This window comes from Gavia stellata, chromosome 1, assembly GCF_030936135.1.
Source record: "Gavia stellata isolate bGavSte3 chromosome 1, bGavSte3.hap2, whole genome shotgun sequence".
In the NCBI taxonomy this organism is placed as follows: domain Eukaryota; kingdom Metazoa; phylum Chordata; class Aves; order Gaviiformes; family Gaviidae; genus Gavia; species Gavia stellata.
Window position 1 is genome coordinate 32,306,065 of NC_082594.1, and position 17,938 is coordinate 32,324,002.

Below are 17,938 nucleotides of genomic sequence, written 5' to 3' on the forward strand. Positions count from 1 at the left end.
CCTGCCCCTGACAGAGAAGTTGGACTAGATGATCTTAAAGGTCCTTTCGGACCCAAGCCATTCTCTGATTCTTTCTTGCACCTCAGCCACACTGTTTATCATCCCCACAATCCTGATCGGCCCAGGCCAAGAAACTGGACTGCCCAACCCACGGAGTCCGGGCAAACGCCTGGGGCATGCCCTGAGCTCCCGGTCAACCCACCGACGGGCCGGCCTGCCCGAAGTCCCGTGAAAAGGCGCGGGCCGGGCTGGCGGGCAGGCAGCTCCCGCCCGGGGCGGCCGGCCCGCCTTCCCCACCCTCTCCCAACATGGCGGCGCTGCCGCTTCCGCCCGCCCGGCCCGGCCCGGCCCGCTGCCGCTGCCCTCCCCCTTTGACGTCATCACCAGCGGCGGCGCGGCGGGTGGCGCGAGGGCCGCCGGGAAGGGTGCGCGCGGCTGTGGTGGTAGCGGTTACCCAGCGGCCCTGGCGCGCGGGAGCAGGGTGGGAGCGGCGTGCGCCGTTCGATTGCGGGAGCGGGTGGCGCTCCTCGTTTTCCTCTCCGTGTCGCTCCGCGCTCAGGCCCGGGAGGACGGACTCCCCCCTCGCCCCCTCCCACCCTCTCCGCCCCGGGCGGCGGCGGAGGAGGCGGCGGGGAGCGGCGCGGCAGCGGAAGGAGCAGGTGAGTGCGGCCGGGGGCGCGGAGGGTGGGGGAGGGGAGGGCCGTGAGGGGGAGGAGAGGCGGGAGAGGGCGGGCCGGGCCGGGCCGGGCCTCCGCGCCCCCTTTCCCTCGCTCCGCCCTGGCCCGGGAGACCGGGGGCGACGGGGCTCGGGGGCGCTCGGCCTTCGGAGCTGCGCCGCGGGTAAGGGCCGCGCTTCCGCCCGCGCCGGCAGCCCAGCATGGTGCGAGGCTTGGGAGGCACCCTGGAGGAGGGTCCCCGAGGAGGGTGGCGCGGCCGGGAGGGCTGGGGGCGGCCCGCCGGGGGGCCACGGGTGAGTGCCTGGCGGTGCCGGCCATCCAGCCGTTTGCTCGGGGTGCAGTTCCATCAGTCGGTGGCCGTACTGGAGCCTGCCTCCCAGATACTTGTATCTTCCCTGTTCGTGGGTTTTTTTCCACTTCAATGGGGCTCTTCTCCCGCTTTCTGGCAGTAAAATAGTTTCTGCTTTATGCGCATAGAGGAACTACTAAATTCCCTCGTATAAATTCACTCATCACCATTTCTTTAGATAGCGGCTACAGCTAACTCCCATCTCTTCCAGAACTTGTAGACTGGGCATGTTGGGTTAGTGTTATGGGTGATCTGCTTACCTCCTCACCTTTGACTTCTCTGCTGGCTTCTCACTCCACCATTGATTTCTTGTCAACCTTCTGCAAGACTGTTTGAAGAACAGGTTTTGACAGATAGTGGGTTAGCAACCAGGACCTTACAGCATCTTACTCTGGCGGTGAAACACAGTGCCTTTGTGCAGACAGGAGTGGACAGACTCAGCCCGTGAACTGCGTGTATCTGAAAACCATGGAAGTGTGGCTATACGTGTCTGTGCCCGAGATAATACGCCCCGCTTCTCAGCATGTTTGCTTGAGTGTGACAACATGCTCATGTAGTGATCCAGTTTACAGATTGGAGATAACATGTATCCAACAAACTTGATATGAAGGCACAGTGAGCTTGGATCTGTCCGCACCAATCTGTGTAGAATGTCCCTTAGTCTGGTAAAACATCTTCTTTGAGTGTGAGGACTTCGTTAAACAAGATATGGAATACTGTATACTTTCTTTTGTGATATTGGGGTCTGATTTTTTACTTTATTTATTTACATGTAGAAAGCCAACCATGATTTTATACTTGTGAAAACATAATTAGCAGTTGCTTATCACTAATGGAGAAATACCATATGTTAAATTACAGGGATAGGTTCAAGTTAATATGGTGATGGGTTAACAGCATGGAGTTTTTAAATTAAACTTGGAATAATTTCTAGTTTTCTGTCAAACAGGCTTCTTTGTGTGAGTTGGAGTGCTAGACTGACATCACGTGAATGTGCAACCAGTATTTGACTACTTTTTTGAAAGTTAGTTAACAACGCATTTTACTGTTTTTAGCATTATTTTTAGGTAGTAAACCTGTGGAGCTCCTTCAAATATCGCTATTTTATTAGTACTGTGACATGGAAACATTAACATTGTAATGAGAATCAAAACCTTTTCAGGCTAAAGCTCTTCATTTGGAAAAGTGAAGGGGAGCACTGACATTTTCCTCTTTCCAAGCTGTTATTTAGTTGCCAACAGGTATTTAGTTTATCCTAGAGTGTTTATAATCAGTTTGTATCTGAACTTCTGTAGGATTTTAAAATTAAAATTTTGCTTGTTATTTTAAATGGCATATTATTTATCACTTCACAGGTAGGATTTTCTTAAGCGACGTAATGTTTAGCCTGTGTGTGGTGTGCACGTATGCATGCACAGACATTGACATGCTTACTAGTGATGTCTTGGACTTCTTAAAGAGAATTTTATCTCCTTATAGTTTTTTGTGAACTTTTGCTTTTATTCTGTTACATCTCAGTGTCTAGTTTTCCTGTAGAAGCAGGATTAATTTTTGCAGAGGACTGGATTAGGTTTTTCTATAAGAAAAGCGGGTGTTTCAGATGTGTTTCTCTTGATGGTGGCTTATGTAATATCATACTTCTATTGAAGAAAAATGTTAAGCGTGCCTGACATAAAAATGTAGAAGTACTGGTAATAAAAATACAGAATTTCACTGAATATTGTGTCAATCATATCATACTTCATTGATTTCGGTTACTTGCTTAGTGCCCACTAGGTATACTCCTCTGAAGGCTGTCTACATTTTAGATTTATTCATGTAGTAACACCCTGAGATATATTTTACTTCAAATGATAGTATAATTAATGTCATTAACAGATTGTCTCTCACCCTGGAAAAGTTGCCTCATTTAAAGAATAACATAGAATAACATCTGTGAGTGAGTTACCGTAGTGTTAAAATATTTCTAATTTATTATTAAAGATTCCCCTGGATCTTATTTATATACGGAAAAGTGATACTTTACAGTTAAAACCTTAGCTATAGAATTTATTTTAGGAGTATAAAGTTAATTTCACGTAGTGGTAGCAAGCTGTTTCAGAAGTTGCAGACACTGCAATGCCCTTAAGTAGATTTAGTAATGCAATGTCGTACCTGAAGTAGAGAGGTACAGCATTTTCTACTTTGAAACTTTTTTTAACAAAAATCATGCTAGTAATTATTTGAAATGTTGAAATATGAGTGTTTAAAGCTCAGTCCACACTGATACTCAGTGCTGTCTAATCCATGTGAGTGTTTGATAAGGAGATGGTAGTTCAGAGACACAGGAATTTGATGGAAAGGAAAATCATTGCACTGGCCATCAGTGTGGGATTGATAGCAGGTGTGCGATCATCAAGGGTAAAGCAGTGTAAGATGAAAATGTGGGAGAATTGAGCAAGTTATGGGAGTTTTTATGGGATGTCCCATTTAAATTGTTCTTGATAATCCATTAATTTGCAGTCTGAAAAATCTGGAAATGAAACACTTAATTTTTTTTTCCCTTCACAGTACTTGTTTATAAGCAAGGACGCTTGTCAGTAATATAAAACTGCTGTTATGCATCTGAGATTTCAACTGCAATATTGTTTTAATAGTGTCTTTATTTATACAACTTGCTTGGTCTTTGAAGAATGAAAGTGGGAGTGACTGCATACTCAGATACAGTCTCTCAAATGTAATGTTTGACATAGTGAAAATTCCTCAGTTTGTCTCTGAATAATGTGTCTGGACTCTAGTCCTGCAACCTGTATAACAGCTATAGGTGCTTAACAGTGAAATTTCATGCAGTTCTGGTTTCAGGAGTGAGAGCCTCATGTGGTAATATGTACCTACAGAAAGTAATATGCTGTGCAGTCACAGCATGCTGTTTTTGTTTGCTTGGAATGATTTCTCATGAAATATCTCTTCTGTTAATAAAGTATCTGTTTTTAATTGCAAACTGGTGGATATGGGCCAGAATGTAAGGACAGAATTGATAGAATGCCACCTGAAATAGTACGTTTTTTCTTTTCACATTCCAAGTTTTTATTTTATTTAAAATAGTGGTTTTACAGACCTTGGAAGATTCAGGGTTAGATGGTGTTATCTTAATTTCCTTTTAGGAAATTATTGGCCAAAATATAGGGAAGTAGGTAGTTGGAATGAAATAATCTGTTCAGTTATGATGATGTTACCCCCTTCATCCTCTCCATGTTTCTAACTATCCTTTTAAGCCTAGGCATCATCATAACTTCCTACAGAAGGTAATTAATTCCAAGAGGGTACTATTTGCTGGGTAAAAAGTAACATTTAAAAAAAGACTTTTTGCCTCTGTTTCTTTGAAAATAGAAGAGCATTCAAATTAAGAGGCAAAATGAATGTAAATTTTTTTGTATTTGTATACTGCTATCATGTCAGTGTGTACTGTACTTATGTATTAGATGCACTCATTTTATCTGTCCTTCATGTGTTGAACCCTGTCCCTATGCCATTGCCAGTGCCGTTCTTCTAACCTTTTTTGTTTCAGATATGGCTCTTTTTACTGTAAATATTTAAACCAAATTCAGTATTTGGTATATGATCGCCTTATTAAAAATGCTTTTGCATATGTCAGTCAATTTTTGTATCTTCTATTAAAGGGTGTAGCTGCATGAAACCTTACAAATTCAGTGGGTTTTTTTCTGAAATACAGTGGGAAACAGTCCTGAAATAGAAGGGTGCTCAGCTAGGTGAGAGGTGGTATTGTTTTGCTTTCTAACTTTAATGGTTTATCCTGTCAGACTTTATAACTACTGCTGCACATTGAGCTGTCCACAATGACTCCTAATTATTTTTCTCAGAAGACTGGACTAATTTGAACTCATCAAGTATTTAGATAAAATCATTTCTCTTTGTGTGCATTACATTATATTTATTTGCATTTCATCTGCTGCTGTATTACTCAATTTTCTAACTCGGTTAGATCTTTCTGGAAATCTCTATTCTCCACAGTTTTCACTAACCCAAATAATTTCCTACTACTGGCAAATTCTACTATTTCACTGTCTGCTTCCACTAATTGATGTTAACCATTGTTTTTAATGTCTGGTATACGCCTCATGGTTAACTTCTACCCTCTCTGAGCATCTCAGTTAATGTCTTGGTTATCTGAACCTTACTTGTGAGATAAAATTCTTCAGATAATCAAAGGCTTAGAGAAGCAGTCACTAGAGCCAAGCTGAGAAATACCTCAGGTACATAGCGCAAGCTTTCTTTCTTCTGTTGTTTATAAAGAAGCTAAAGACTTTAGCAAGAGCTTCCGCACAGACTTTTGTTTGTAGAAAGTGCACAGGTGTCAGACTTCTGGGGATGTCTTGTCATTGAAGTATTCAGATAATGGAAGTTTCACCAAGGTTTAAGGCAGAAAACCAGGTATTATGAAAGTATCAAGTGTAAAATATGTTACAGCAGTATTACGTTTTATGTACATTTGTCCACATTCATACATTATACATTTATTTTCCTGTAGAATGGAACCTTACAATCTGAGTGCTATGGGAACATATTGCTGATCAAATCAGTGAAAATTTGTATTAATTCAGTCTGGTGTGGGTTAGTTTAAATTTGTATTACTCTGACTTTATGGAGGAGCTTTTCGTCATTTGTAACTTGTTTGTATATGAGAAATCAGCTTAAGTGTGTGTGTTCTAAATGCAGTGACATGTAGATAGGAGCAGAAGAGACAACAGAATGGTAGATTAGTGTTTGGCTAAACATGTTATATTGACTAATGAGCTCTAAAATGGCACTTTGCAATACAACAAAGAGTTGGGTTTTTAAGCTGTATATAAATTGTCCAGCATCTGGCAGATTTTCCCAAATTGATTTTTTCTGTGTTGATCAAGTAGCACTTAAAGAATGGACAGTAGTTTTTGGAGCTCATTTCGCCCTTTTTCTACAACCTGTCTCAGTGTCCAATATATATCTTCCTTTTTTTAATATGGTTTTCTTTCTATATTCAATAACTCCTTCCTTTATCAGGTAAGATAAATTGTGACCTCTTATTTATCAAACTTATTCTGTATTTGCTTCAAAATCTGTTTTTCATAATGAAAAGGAGTTACTTCTTGAGAAGCTTAAGAAGTGTATCACTGTTGTAGGTTTTTTGGGGTTTTTTTGGGTTTTTTTTTTCCCCCTAAACTCAGGTGGTTTCAAATAGTTGTAGAATACAAACCAGTAACAAACACAGACTGTGGATGATACCAAGGTTGTTTTCAATAGGTTGTCACACACAACAAAGGGGGGAAAAAATGGAGCTCTTGTTTTGGACATTTGTTTCTAAAAATGGGAGCTGTTTGTAGTGGTCAGAACCTGTTTCTGAGAGGTTGGTGAAGTAACACTAAAGGTTCTTTTCACTTGAAGTCACTTGAGTTGATGCACAAAAAGTACATGATGAAGGAAAGCATCTATTCTGTGTGGTGTTCGCTACCTAAATGAATAACATATCATATGATCTTTCCCAAAGGGATGCTGAAGAATCCAAAGCAAGTCATAAAATAAAATGAAAAATTGTCATTACTGGTGTTCAGCTGACTAGTTCAAATCAGAGGCATTCCTTGTTATTAGATACATTTCATTCATTTATGACTTCTTTTTCTTTCTTCATCACCTCTGCAGCAACTCTTACAACGTATATCATACTATTTTATTCATGTGAGTTCAGCGTCAATAGCCCCAAACTGAAGGATTTTACAGTTTTGCTTTTTTTTTTGGTTGAAGTAGTACAAAATGTCAAAAATTAGAAGGAAGGTCACAGTGGAAAATACCAAGACCATATCCGATAGCACATCCCGAAGACCCAGTGTGTTTGAAAGGCTTGGACCCAGCACTGGAAGTACTGCAGAGGTGAGTTGTAAAAGTGTTCTTCTTTTCCTCCCCACCCCAGCATCTTCTTTTCCAGGATTTAGGTGGTGGGAAAGAGTAGCTCACAAGTACCAAATTCTCAGATGTCACTGATGTTAGTAAAGGTGAAAAGAACTCCTTAACGTATGGACGTTCAACATACTAATACTAGAATTTTCAAATAACGTGTGTTGTCGCAGCTTCTGGAGAGGTGCAGTAGTACTGTACATATTAATAGTATTTCCACCAACCTAAATTTTTCTCTGCCAGACCTGATGCTCATTGTTGAATTTTTTTTTTTAATTAGTTATTATTACTGGTGGACAGAAATTACAGATAAATGGGAGTTAATGTGGAGTCATTTGTTTGTTCTGCCACACTCACACCAATGGTATTTCCAGAAATGAGTGTGAAATTCACCCAGTAATGTCTGTCTCTTAGACACAGTGCCGTAACTGGCTGAAGACTGGCAACTGCCTCTATGGGAACACATGTAGATTCGTACATGGCCCTTCACCACGAGGTAAAGGCTATAGCAGCAGTTATAGAAGGTAAATCAAGAACTCACTTTGAATTCTTCACGTGCTGTAGGAAAATAGCTTTTGCAACTATGTCTTCTGTTTTTTGGGTTTTTTTTTTAAAGTGAAATGCTGTGGTGTGCCTAATGGTATGTTTGATCGATAACTAATTGCGTTGTGAAGCTGCTCAAAACAATTAATTTTGCAACCTGCAGTGGGTGTTCCTAGGATTTTTGTGTGTATGTAGCTTTACAAAATGAATGGAATCCACTGGATGCAGATTAACTTCTTATATTACTTGAAATGGGAAGTTCAAGTACTTTAATACATTATTTTTTGGGGCCTAGTGTCACTGCAGCTTCTGATGTGCCTTTCTGTCCTTTCCTGAAATGCTGTTTTGCAACTACTTACAGCCGTACTCACATACTTGCAGCCCTTCTGCTTTCGCTATATTGTTTGATGAATAAGGTGTCTATCCTTTCTCTCCTGTTGTGAGTAAACACGTCTCTTCAAAACATAGTTTTGTGACTTTATCTGTCAGATATAGAACAGATATCCTGTATCATAGGAAGAGATCCAAAAAGTTACCTCATTTTTCAGAAAACAATATTTTTTTATCTGCCTCTTCATATGTTACTGTAATTTAAAAATATTTTTTTGACTGTCCTTTGTGTGGCGTAACACCTTACTTAATTGAAACTAAATGTGGCAGTAAGTTTGTAATATTCTTGCTATAAAGGACAAAAAGATAGTACAGTTTTAGCATAGTACCTCTTTGTATGAAGGCTTCACATTTTACAAACAACTGTGCTTCATAATGCTACAGTAATACCAATGTTACCTCTAGATTATGGATGGGCACACTGAAGCATCGAAGTGTAAAGCAACAACAGGAAGGTTGGCATGAGGTTAGAGTTCCGTTTCTGATTCTTTTTCCTATTCCTGTGGCATACTCTCAGGATGATCTTGACTTTGCTTGTTTGATCTTCTGTTGCTTCTGAGGTGGTAGCAGCTGGGATGCAAAATATATCACTGAGTTTAACGTTTCTTCCGTTGTGTAAAAGATTTTACTCTGTTCTGTACTGAATGTTCCAAATGGGAAAAGGAGTGATTTACTGGTAGAGATTAAATTTAAAAACTGTTAGTATGCCACTTTCTCCTTGATTTCAGTGTTTGGAACACTCAGTGCATAGTTCTGCTTGGTTGTTTGCAGAAAAGTCACATTTCTTTTAATGATTAAAGCTTTGTTTCTGCTTTACTCTCACCACTGACATTTAAGAACAATGTTGATTTATTTCTTTTTATTACTAACTGTTTTTTACTAGGACTATATGAAAAAGTCAAAGGACAGATCTTGCTGCTTATTTGATACATTCAATGTTTAATAAAGATGTTCTTAAAAATAAAAAGGGGGAGGAAGCCCCTACTTACCCACCCACACACACCAAAACAGACAAATGAAAAAAGCATACTTGTCTTCAGAAGTTTCTACTGATAGCTCTTGACTAGGCACAGGGAAAGCTGTTTTATGTAAGTAATGAAGTGTTGGCATTTTCATGCCATTTAGCATTACAGAGATTTTTACAAAAGTTATCCAGGTATTTTGAATCCAATTTTACTGGCTTCTTGCAAGCCAAGCTAATGCTGCTTCCACATCAGTTCAGTTCAAGCAGTATTCTTGTTAAACTATCTGGTACAACGTAATGGTGGTGTGTCTACGTGTGTCTTTTGTCTGCTTTGCAAGCAGTTTGGTAGGACAAAGCACATCTTACTGCCTTTCTGTCTTGCCCCTCCAATTTCATACCTGTCTTAATTAAATCTCATTGTTAATGGTTTTATGACCATAATGCCTCCCATAGTTCAGAACATCACCAGACAGCAGGAGAACTTGACTCTAAAGCGTGAAAAAGACTCTTAAATCTAGTTTCATTATAACTCTGTTTCAGCATTAATGCTGTGTCTCACAGCATGAATTTTAATCTTGCTTTTATAAAAATAAAACCTAGCATGTTTTTACATATAAAGCTTTCCTGATGATGATATTAAGAATTCAGTAATAGACCTGCCAGTCTTCCAGGCATCTGAAGTAAGGAGAAGCTAACGAGGAAAGAGCTGTGTGTAAACATGCTACCCCATAAGGAATTTTGCTCTCTTGCACCACTCATAGATTGTTGGCTAGTTGCTTGGCAGCTTCCTGCTGGTTCTCTTATACTATTAGGATCTGTGCCATTGTAGTGTCCCTCTCTTAGCCTGTCTGATCCTCTTCATTTTGGATCATTACACGGGATTTAAAAACCAAACCAGCAGTAATATTAAGTAAGAACGTATGGATTTTGCAAGATTCAAACATTGTTGTATGGGAAACTGAAAAACGGGACAATGTTTCATGAGCATTCAATTATAATACATACATTATACACTAATAATAGTCATCTGCATATACACACACATGTGCATGCACACGCATGCACAGATATTCTTAGATAGGTGTGTTGTAATGTGCGCCTGTTGTTACAGAGTTGTTCCTGATGTTATAAGAGGTACAGAAGTAAATGGAGGCGCTGTTATGAATGTGCATTTCCTAACTAAGCCGCTGAATATGGCGAACTGAACTGTTGCAGGAAGTAGTGCTTTTTAAAATCACTTAACTGCACTGCTTAAAATTTGAAAAGAATAAATTCTTTATTTTAGGCCTTATTTAAAGGATCGGCCCATCACAAAATATTAAGTCATTAAAGAGAAATTTTTCATTGAGTAGTTTTCTTCTTTTGTTCTTCAGGGATAATGCAATGGAGCCTTTTGTGTGTAAGGTTCTTCCATTTGCAGTCTAGCCACATTATCTTAACTACAATTTTACTGCTACAGTTTATCTGTTGAAATTCAGCAGTGTTCATTACCTGGAATAACCAAAGGCCCCCTTTGGAGGGGAGGAAAAAAAAGTTATCTAGAAAAGAAGCCATTGTGTAAAAATTAAAATTGTAGGACATCTGAAAGAAAAGTCAGCTGGTAGGCCAGCTTGTTTTTCTGTGGGTTAAGCAAAAGTATCTGAAAACAGTCACATCTTCCTGAGTAATCATTTCTTAAATATTTGAAAAATTTTCAATCTTATTTTATTTGACTTTGGGGGGTGATTATGATGTTTTTTGGGGAGGAGGGGTAGGATGGTTACCACGAGTTTGCTTCTGTGTTCTCCTAAAGCTGAAATTAAAAAAAAAAAACCAAACCAACAAAACAAAAAACCACCAACAAACCCCAACCCTGAAACTATAGCTTTTTTCATTTCTGTAATCTTTAAGTAGATTTGAATAATGTTTTAACAAAATAAGTTTTTTTCTTCCCTCCTATACTGAAAAAAGTATTAACTGAGGGTGAAATGGTTTGAATGTTTTTTCACTCCAGCATATAACTTTAAAGAAAAAAAAAAGTATTAAAATATCAGATGTGTCTCTAGAAGTACATGAGCTGCATTCAGTGTAAGTTTTCTTGCTCTCTCCTTCAGCTACTGTTTTTTTTCTTGAAATTGCTCCTTTTGAGGAACAATGTCCCTAGTACATTATCTATAATATTTTTGGTTTTTAAATTAATTTTCAGTTTCACAAATCCAAATCCTTCGTGCCATAGCTGAAGTATTATTAAAAATTAAGGCATTAAATTGCCACTTTAATGTTGAAAAACAGTTCATTTGTTGAGGTAGCTGATGGTTGGAATGCTTCAGAGAGTTTTGGTAATGCAAAGGAATTATCTTTCTAAGATGGGGGAGGGGAAAAAAAAAAAACCTTGAATCATAACCTTTGCTAAAGCCAGACACTTTAAAGATGATATAATCATGCATGCAAAGAAGATAACTTGTTTATATTTGTATGCTGGATATTATTTGATCCTTCTTAGTGCTGAAAGAAGCAGCATGCTACTGTTTTGTACCTTTCGTCTCATCTAGAGTGACGTTTATTTACAACTTCATGAAGAATTAAATGCATTTAAAAATCAGAGCAGTCACTGGTCTTTTTCTTCTTAGATCCTAAGGCACTTAAATATAGGTAACATTGCAAAAGAGGAAGTGGAAACCAATTACTGTTTTTCAAGTAGCACAGGTTGAAAATTAAATCATACTAATTTAGATTTTTGTATGCATAATCTGTGAAAGACAGTTTACCCTTTGTGAATTATGTGACAGAGGAAGGGTGGGAGGAACAACGCTTTCTAAATGGAACCCCTAATTCAGTCTGAAAAACAAAACAAATGCAAATGTCATTATTCAGATAATAACTTCTAATCAACTAAGGCAGCATCAGTATCTTTTTATGATTCTTTAGTGTAAACTGATGGGTACAGATCCAGTACTTTTCGTACAACCATTTCACAGAAGAATCGGTAATTACGGCTAACAGCCATCACAGAAGTACCAAACTCAGTATCAAGCAAAATTTATATGAAGAAAAAATCAGTTTTCTTTAACTGAAAGATCATTTGAAGCAGCTCCTACATCCCCTTTGCTTAGGAACTTGTTTAAATGCAAGGGTTGTTCTCTTTTAATCCATAAGGGATAAATGAACTTGTGAATCCACGCTAAGAGGTGACAAAATTATATAGATGTCTTGTAGTGCTGAAGGATGTTCCCCCTCCCTTCCCACATCACAGTAATAACTTTTACAGAAAATATACCTTAAAGTTGCATGACTAGTAGAGTTCATAAATATTTTGTGATTAAATAATGAAATAATTATGTTACTGCAAGATGGAAAATGGAGGACACCTCCAAGAGTGAATTTCTGGTGCATTGTCTTGCAACAGTATTTTGTTGTGCTGCAGTCTCGCCAAGGTTGTGGGAGGATGGCACCTAGGTCAGATTATCTCCCCTTGTGGACTTCATCTGTATTCGGAGTTGTGCTTCTGTGTGACTGTCATTGCTAGTCTACAGTAGTTTGACTCTGCATTAATTTTACTTTCATATATATATATATATATATATAAAATATACATTAAAATTGGTGCAGCTTAAAATATGGAGAAGGCTAAAGATATCTCTAAAGACTTGGTAGGAGTGATTGTGAAGCACATTTGCATGATGGTCAGAAAAAGAAGATTTGTTCTGGATAGGATCACCTGAAGCTGATCTAGGGTAGTAACTGAGCCATGCCATATATACATACAAGCAATTTTTCTTCTTAGAGTCAAGTCTTCCTTGATGTTCTGAAAGAGTTTTTGGGTTTTTTTAGAATGCTTAAGCCCATTAGAACTCAGTATTTTTTTATTCATCCACTTTTGCTTCTGGGTGGGAGGTTTAGATCTTTCTGTAAATACTAATAAAAAAGAAATTAGACAGATTGTATTCCTTTAAAAATAATCCCATAGAACTGGTTATATTATGTTTCTGTATTATACAGGTCACCAGAAAGACCCACTGGAGATCTTCGGGAAAGAATGAAGAACAAACGTCAAGACATTGAAGCAGAGCCACAGAAACGAAGTACAGAGGAATCGTCCTCTCCTGTTAGGGTAAGAATGGAGTTTGCAGAACTCCAGAATCCCTCAGTAGCACTTGGGCAGTGTGTCCTAGAAACCTGATTGTGGTGACTTGTAATATTTAAAATGTTTTAATGACTTGATCATTTTGTACAAAGTATGTGGCGATTTTATTATGAAGTGTCTTAACAAATGTACTATTTTGCAGTTTTGTAGCACTTCCTGATCCTTTGATTCCCAAAGATTTTATAAATTCTGCAGACTAAAATATGTTATAAATACTGATAAACAGGTATTTAATAAGAGTACAGACTCTTTGATTATTACCAAGAAAGTGTATTAACCATTGTTCCAATCATCCACTGTTTTTCCCCTGACACTTATTTGTATCCATTGTTTACATGCATCCTGACTCCAGTTGTTCATCCCAAATTTGCTTTTGATGAGACCATGCAGTTACTGTTGTGCTAGTTCATTTCACCTTCCTCCTCACATACTCATCAGCCATCCCAACTGCTCACTTTTGGATTTTGCAAAAAATTCATTCATTATCGTTCTTATTTTCTAAGCATCTTTCTGCAACCCTATACCCTTCAAATATCAGAAGTTACTTATTTTTAAATTGTGTTGTCTGTTCCTGATGTTACAAACAAGTAGGGGCAGAGTTGGTAGTGTGACCCTGCACCTGTGTTACAATAACACCAGTGTATTCCTGCGTCATGTTTTTTAAGACCATCTTCATATGAATAATGATTAAAAGTTTTTATTTGTGAAAAATCAGTTTTGCTTCTGCAGGTATTAACAGCATTCTTTTTTTTCCTCTCGGTCTGTTCCTACTTGCTGTGTAAAATGAATTTTTATGTCAGGTGTAAAGAAATCAACAGCAGCTGCTATCATTAAATTAACAGAATGGCTTACTTTCCAATCACGTTTTCAGTTGCTGTTAATTTGTGTAAGCTTTCAATCTTTTTACTCATTTATTTAAATGTGTTTATTTTCTAATAGTTTGAATAAACTGTTCAGTTATTGAGTACATGGTTGGTGGGAAAAGTGTTTTTTCCAACCGTTATTAAAAATTTACTGTAACTTCTCTTCTGGTACAACTCTAATTTTGATGTAATTCTTACTTTTGGTTAGTTAACCCTGCTTTTTATAGTGTTCTATTAATGTAATAATAAAATACTCTTGAACAACTAAACCCCAAGTAAAGGTGAACTGGAAGCAGGAATCAAAAGGAATTGGAGTAAAGTACCAAAGAATTATTTACAGGATAAGCACACTGCAGAGAAAAAAATACTCTGCTTCAATCTCGTAAAACAGAAGGCTGAGGAAACTACTGAGCTTTTGTATTAGTTGCATGGAGGCAACTCTCAAAATATGGGATATCCAAAGAAAATATTCTGGAACAAATAGATGAAGAGGGACAGTCGTCAAGAGTTGCATTGCAGAGAACGAGGATATCTAAAAGAACAGAAGACTGAAGTGACTGAACAGCTAACAAAAATCTTGCTCCATCCTTAGAGCTACTATTATGGTGGAGATCCATTATCTGACGTTTCTATCTCTTATTAAAGCTTTTGGGATAACAGAGGAGCTGGATAAGAAATCTTAACCTTGTTTTGAAATAACAAAAAGTAGCTTGTTCCATAAAAAGTTTTATAATTGTGTTTTTAAAAAAAAAAAAGCAAGCAGCACTGTCCCCACAGACAAAATTTGTGCTTCACTAGTCTACTAGCCTGAAACTTTAACAGAGACTGGTGGCTAAGAGAGAACTGTCTGATACAGGTGAAACCTTAAATAGCTTCTTTTGAAACAAGGCTTTTGAGGCATATAGATAGTAAAAGGATAGCAGGTATAATATTGTCAGGTTTAGAAGCCAGCTAAGGGGAAAATTGTAGATTAATTTCAAATGATGAAGTTACAGAGGATGCTATGGTGCTTCATCTAAAGAGCTATAACTTTTTAAGAATGCGGAAAAAATGTTGGACATCCCAAATGTCAAACTTTGCAGAAGATACGAAAGCAGTAGTTGAGATTACTAAAGTCTGAGGAATGCCATAGGGGTTGGGGAAGGATAGTTTTTGGCAGTACAATGGCAGCTGGAAGTTGGTGGGGGCAAGTGCGAGGTAATGCACAATGGAGAAAGTATTTAAAACAAAAAATCATGGATTACTTTTAAAATATTAACTGAAACCATCCAGTAGAGAAATAAGTTATTGTGGACAGCTCAATGAAACCATCTGTTCAAAGTGCAGTCACAGTTGCAGAAGCAAACACTCAGGTATATAAAAATGGAATAGAAAATGATCAATATTATGCTGTAGAAATGGTCCAGTTTTATTTGAAATGCTGTTTGGTTGTGGTCACCTGTATGCAAGAAAATACAGTCAAAGGTCTTTTTGAAGTGGGCAAGGAGGCGAGAAAGAGACTGGAGAGAAGAAAGGATATGTGGCGAATGCATATAATGTATGGTTGAGAGAATGTAAATTACATGCGTCATATTCATACTCTATCCCAGTAGAAAGAGTGGCAAATTTGAAAATGACAAGGGGAAATGCTATTTACGTTATATATGACAATTCTACCTGATTGCCAGAAGATACAGTCAAAAAACCTGAATAGGTTCCACAAAAAGTTGAGACAGTATAACCAGTATAAAATCTTTTTAGAAGAGATTTCTTGTTCTTTGCAGACATAAGATAACTAGTACAATCTTTATGTATTTAGGAAGAAACTTCCTATATGGACAGCTTATAGAATATATCCCTTATTATTTCTTCATGTCTTGTACTATTATTTTCAGAGACAGTATGCTGTGTTACATGGACAACTACATTGAACTCAGTTGTTTCTGTGTTTCTCAGATTTGTGTTTGGGATTATTTCAGCACTGTATGTTAGTGTATCAATTATTATACAAATAATTAGATAAGGTTCCTGCTGTTACTGTATTTAGCTGGAAAATTTTATGTTGAATTTTTCTTTATATTATGAGAAGACAGTTACGTTGGAATATATGAAGTATTATCTAAAGTGTTACCTGGGACGTGTGTGTGATTTGGGAGAAGCAGTGGGAAGAACTTAATGTACATTTAGGAAAGGTTTTTGTAAGGAATGTGTATTACTTGTTTCATATCTGTGCTTTTTGTCACTGTGGTGTTTGAATATCTCCACTGGAAACAGAAGTCGGCATTGTCTTCCATCTCTGAAATGGAAACAATACCGGTTCATTTCAGGGAAACTTCAGATTCATTTTCTTGTATGTTGGTGTAGTGTGCTAGTAGTTTACACTATAAAGGTATTATACCTAGAGCAAAATAGTACTGTGCTTGCCCAAAATATTCTAGCTGTAATACATGTTAGCTGATTCTAGATTTAAAGGAACCTGTGCTTTTGAATTAGTTTATATTGCTGCTACATGTACATATGCTGGTAAGGCTGAAACTGAAGATTCTGCCTTGTAAGAACTGTAGGTTGTAAGAGTCTTACAAATATTCTGTCCATAGGTGTTGGCAAAATAACACTTCTTGGCTAGAAGCATGTTTTGCAGACTGGATGAGTCCTTTTGTGCTTGGCCAAGCTCTTATGGCTTTAGTGGGAAATTTATTCAAGTAGGCATTAAGTCTTGTGCTGTAGAGTGCTGATCATATGTTATGGGGTGTGGACCTTCAACTTAAGTAGACATTAAATTAAATAAAATCTCACAGAATTCAGCCATAATGTCATATTTTTTTTCCTTAAGTAGCATTTCTCCTGAACATCAACATTAAACTGTAATCATCTATCCAACACATGTAAATAGTTTAACTGTGAGCAGACACCTGAAAACAGCATAGACAAAGTCTACTAAGTTGTTGTTTCCTCTTAGGACAATCGACAATAGGGTTTTTTTTAGTAAATAATTATATTATTATGAAAGTTTGTTTCTTGTCTAGTAAATGGCATTTTTTCAGAGTCTGCAGAGAAATAGTATACAAGTGTGGCTGAAGTGGATACAGCATCTTCAAGTACAAGTGAAAGACATGCCATTGCCCTTTAGGAGCTTGACTTATTTTATTCTTGGCTTATTAAAAAAAAAAACCTGTGTAAAGTACAAGAGGGTCTATAAGGGTATGAAGTAAATACTCCCCATAGTATGAGGAAATTAAATACATTGTAAATGGAACAAGTACAATAAAAGGAATATGTTGAAGACTTTTCAATGAGAAAATTCAAATATGTGTTCTAAACAATCATAACTTAAATTCTTGATTTGTGTGCCCCAGGAAAATATACTCACTTTCTAAACTGAGATTTGTTTTTCAAGATGCAATGTTACCAGAATTTTTTTTCCTGACAACTAAACTGAAGTCATTTAGTGTATGAACGGGCTCGGATCAAGTTGTCCTGACTTGTAAAACAGCATGCTTGCATAAAAATTGTCTATTCCCTTCCCCTGTATGCAGTAATTCAATAAAATTCCTTTCATAGATGTTTTTGTTCTCAGTTCTTCTGTAGAAGTATGGTTGTGCCACTACTGAATCTCTCCACTGAAAGGAGAAAATACAGGCTGTTTCAAGATGCTTGTGTTTCATTGTAAGTTTGGAGATGTAGGCGAGATACATATAGGTTGTGTAGTATTTTTAACAGGGGTTGTTAAATTGGTCTTGAAGCATTCTGACTTATCTGCATGTTCTCTGCTGACAAGTTATTTGGGGAATTGGCTTGGAGAATTTTTTTGAAATCAGTATATAGAGGATGTCCTAACATGCGTATTTCAGTTTGCTAGTAACAAAGAGTGTTGAATTAATAGAAACTAGTATTTGTATTTAAGAAATTATGTTCATTGTTTGTTTATATTGTAGCGATTAGTTGGAGTATATAGCAGAAGTACACAGCTTAATAGAACAGATGCAGCCTTCAAGGAGGGCAGTCTAGAAAAATTAAGATACTCCAGGAAAAAAGAAGAATGTTTGCAGGAGGGGCTTGTTGATAAAGTTACAGATTTTCAGATCTCATCAGAGTAATTTGCTTTTAAAGTAACTGGCTTTG

At 37.7% G+C, this 17,938-nt stretch overlaps 1 protein-coding gene across 2 annotated transcripts in view; it reads left to right on the forward strand.

The window, feature by feature from the left end:
* The first annotated feature begins 816 nt into the window (after window positions 1-816).
* Window positions 817-17,938, forward strand: part of ZC3H13 (zinc finger CCCH-type containing 13) — a 48,449-nt gene continuing 31,327 nt past the window's right edge. Inside the window, exons 1-4 of one of the 2 annotated variants that reach the window (XM_059822655.1) lie at window positions 817-840; window positions 6,805-6,930; window positions 7,369-7,478; window positions 12,830-12,941. In XM_059822655.1, the coding sequence (XP_059678638.1) occupies window positions 6,814-6,930; window positions 7,369-7,478; window positions 12,830-12,941 (339 nt within the window). In that variant the 5' untranslated portion in view covers window positions 817-840; window positions 6,805-6,813. Of the gene's footprint in view, window positions 841-6,804; window positions 6,931-7,368; window positions 7,479-12,829; window positions 12,942-17,938 lie in introns of those variants that run through there. The other variant, XM_009814343.2, reaches the window with a different exon arrangement.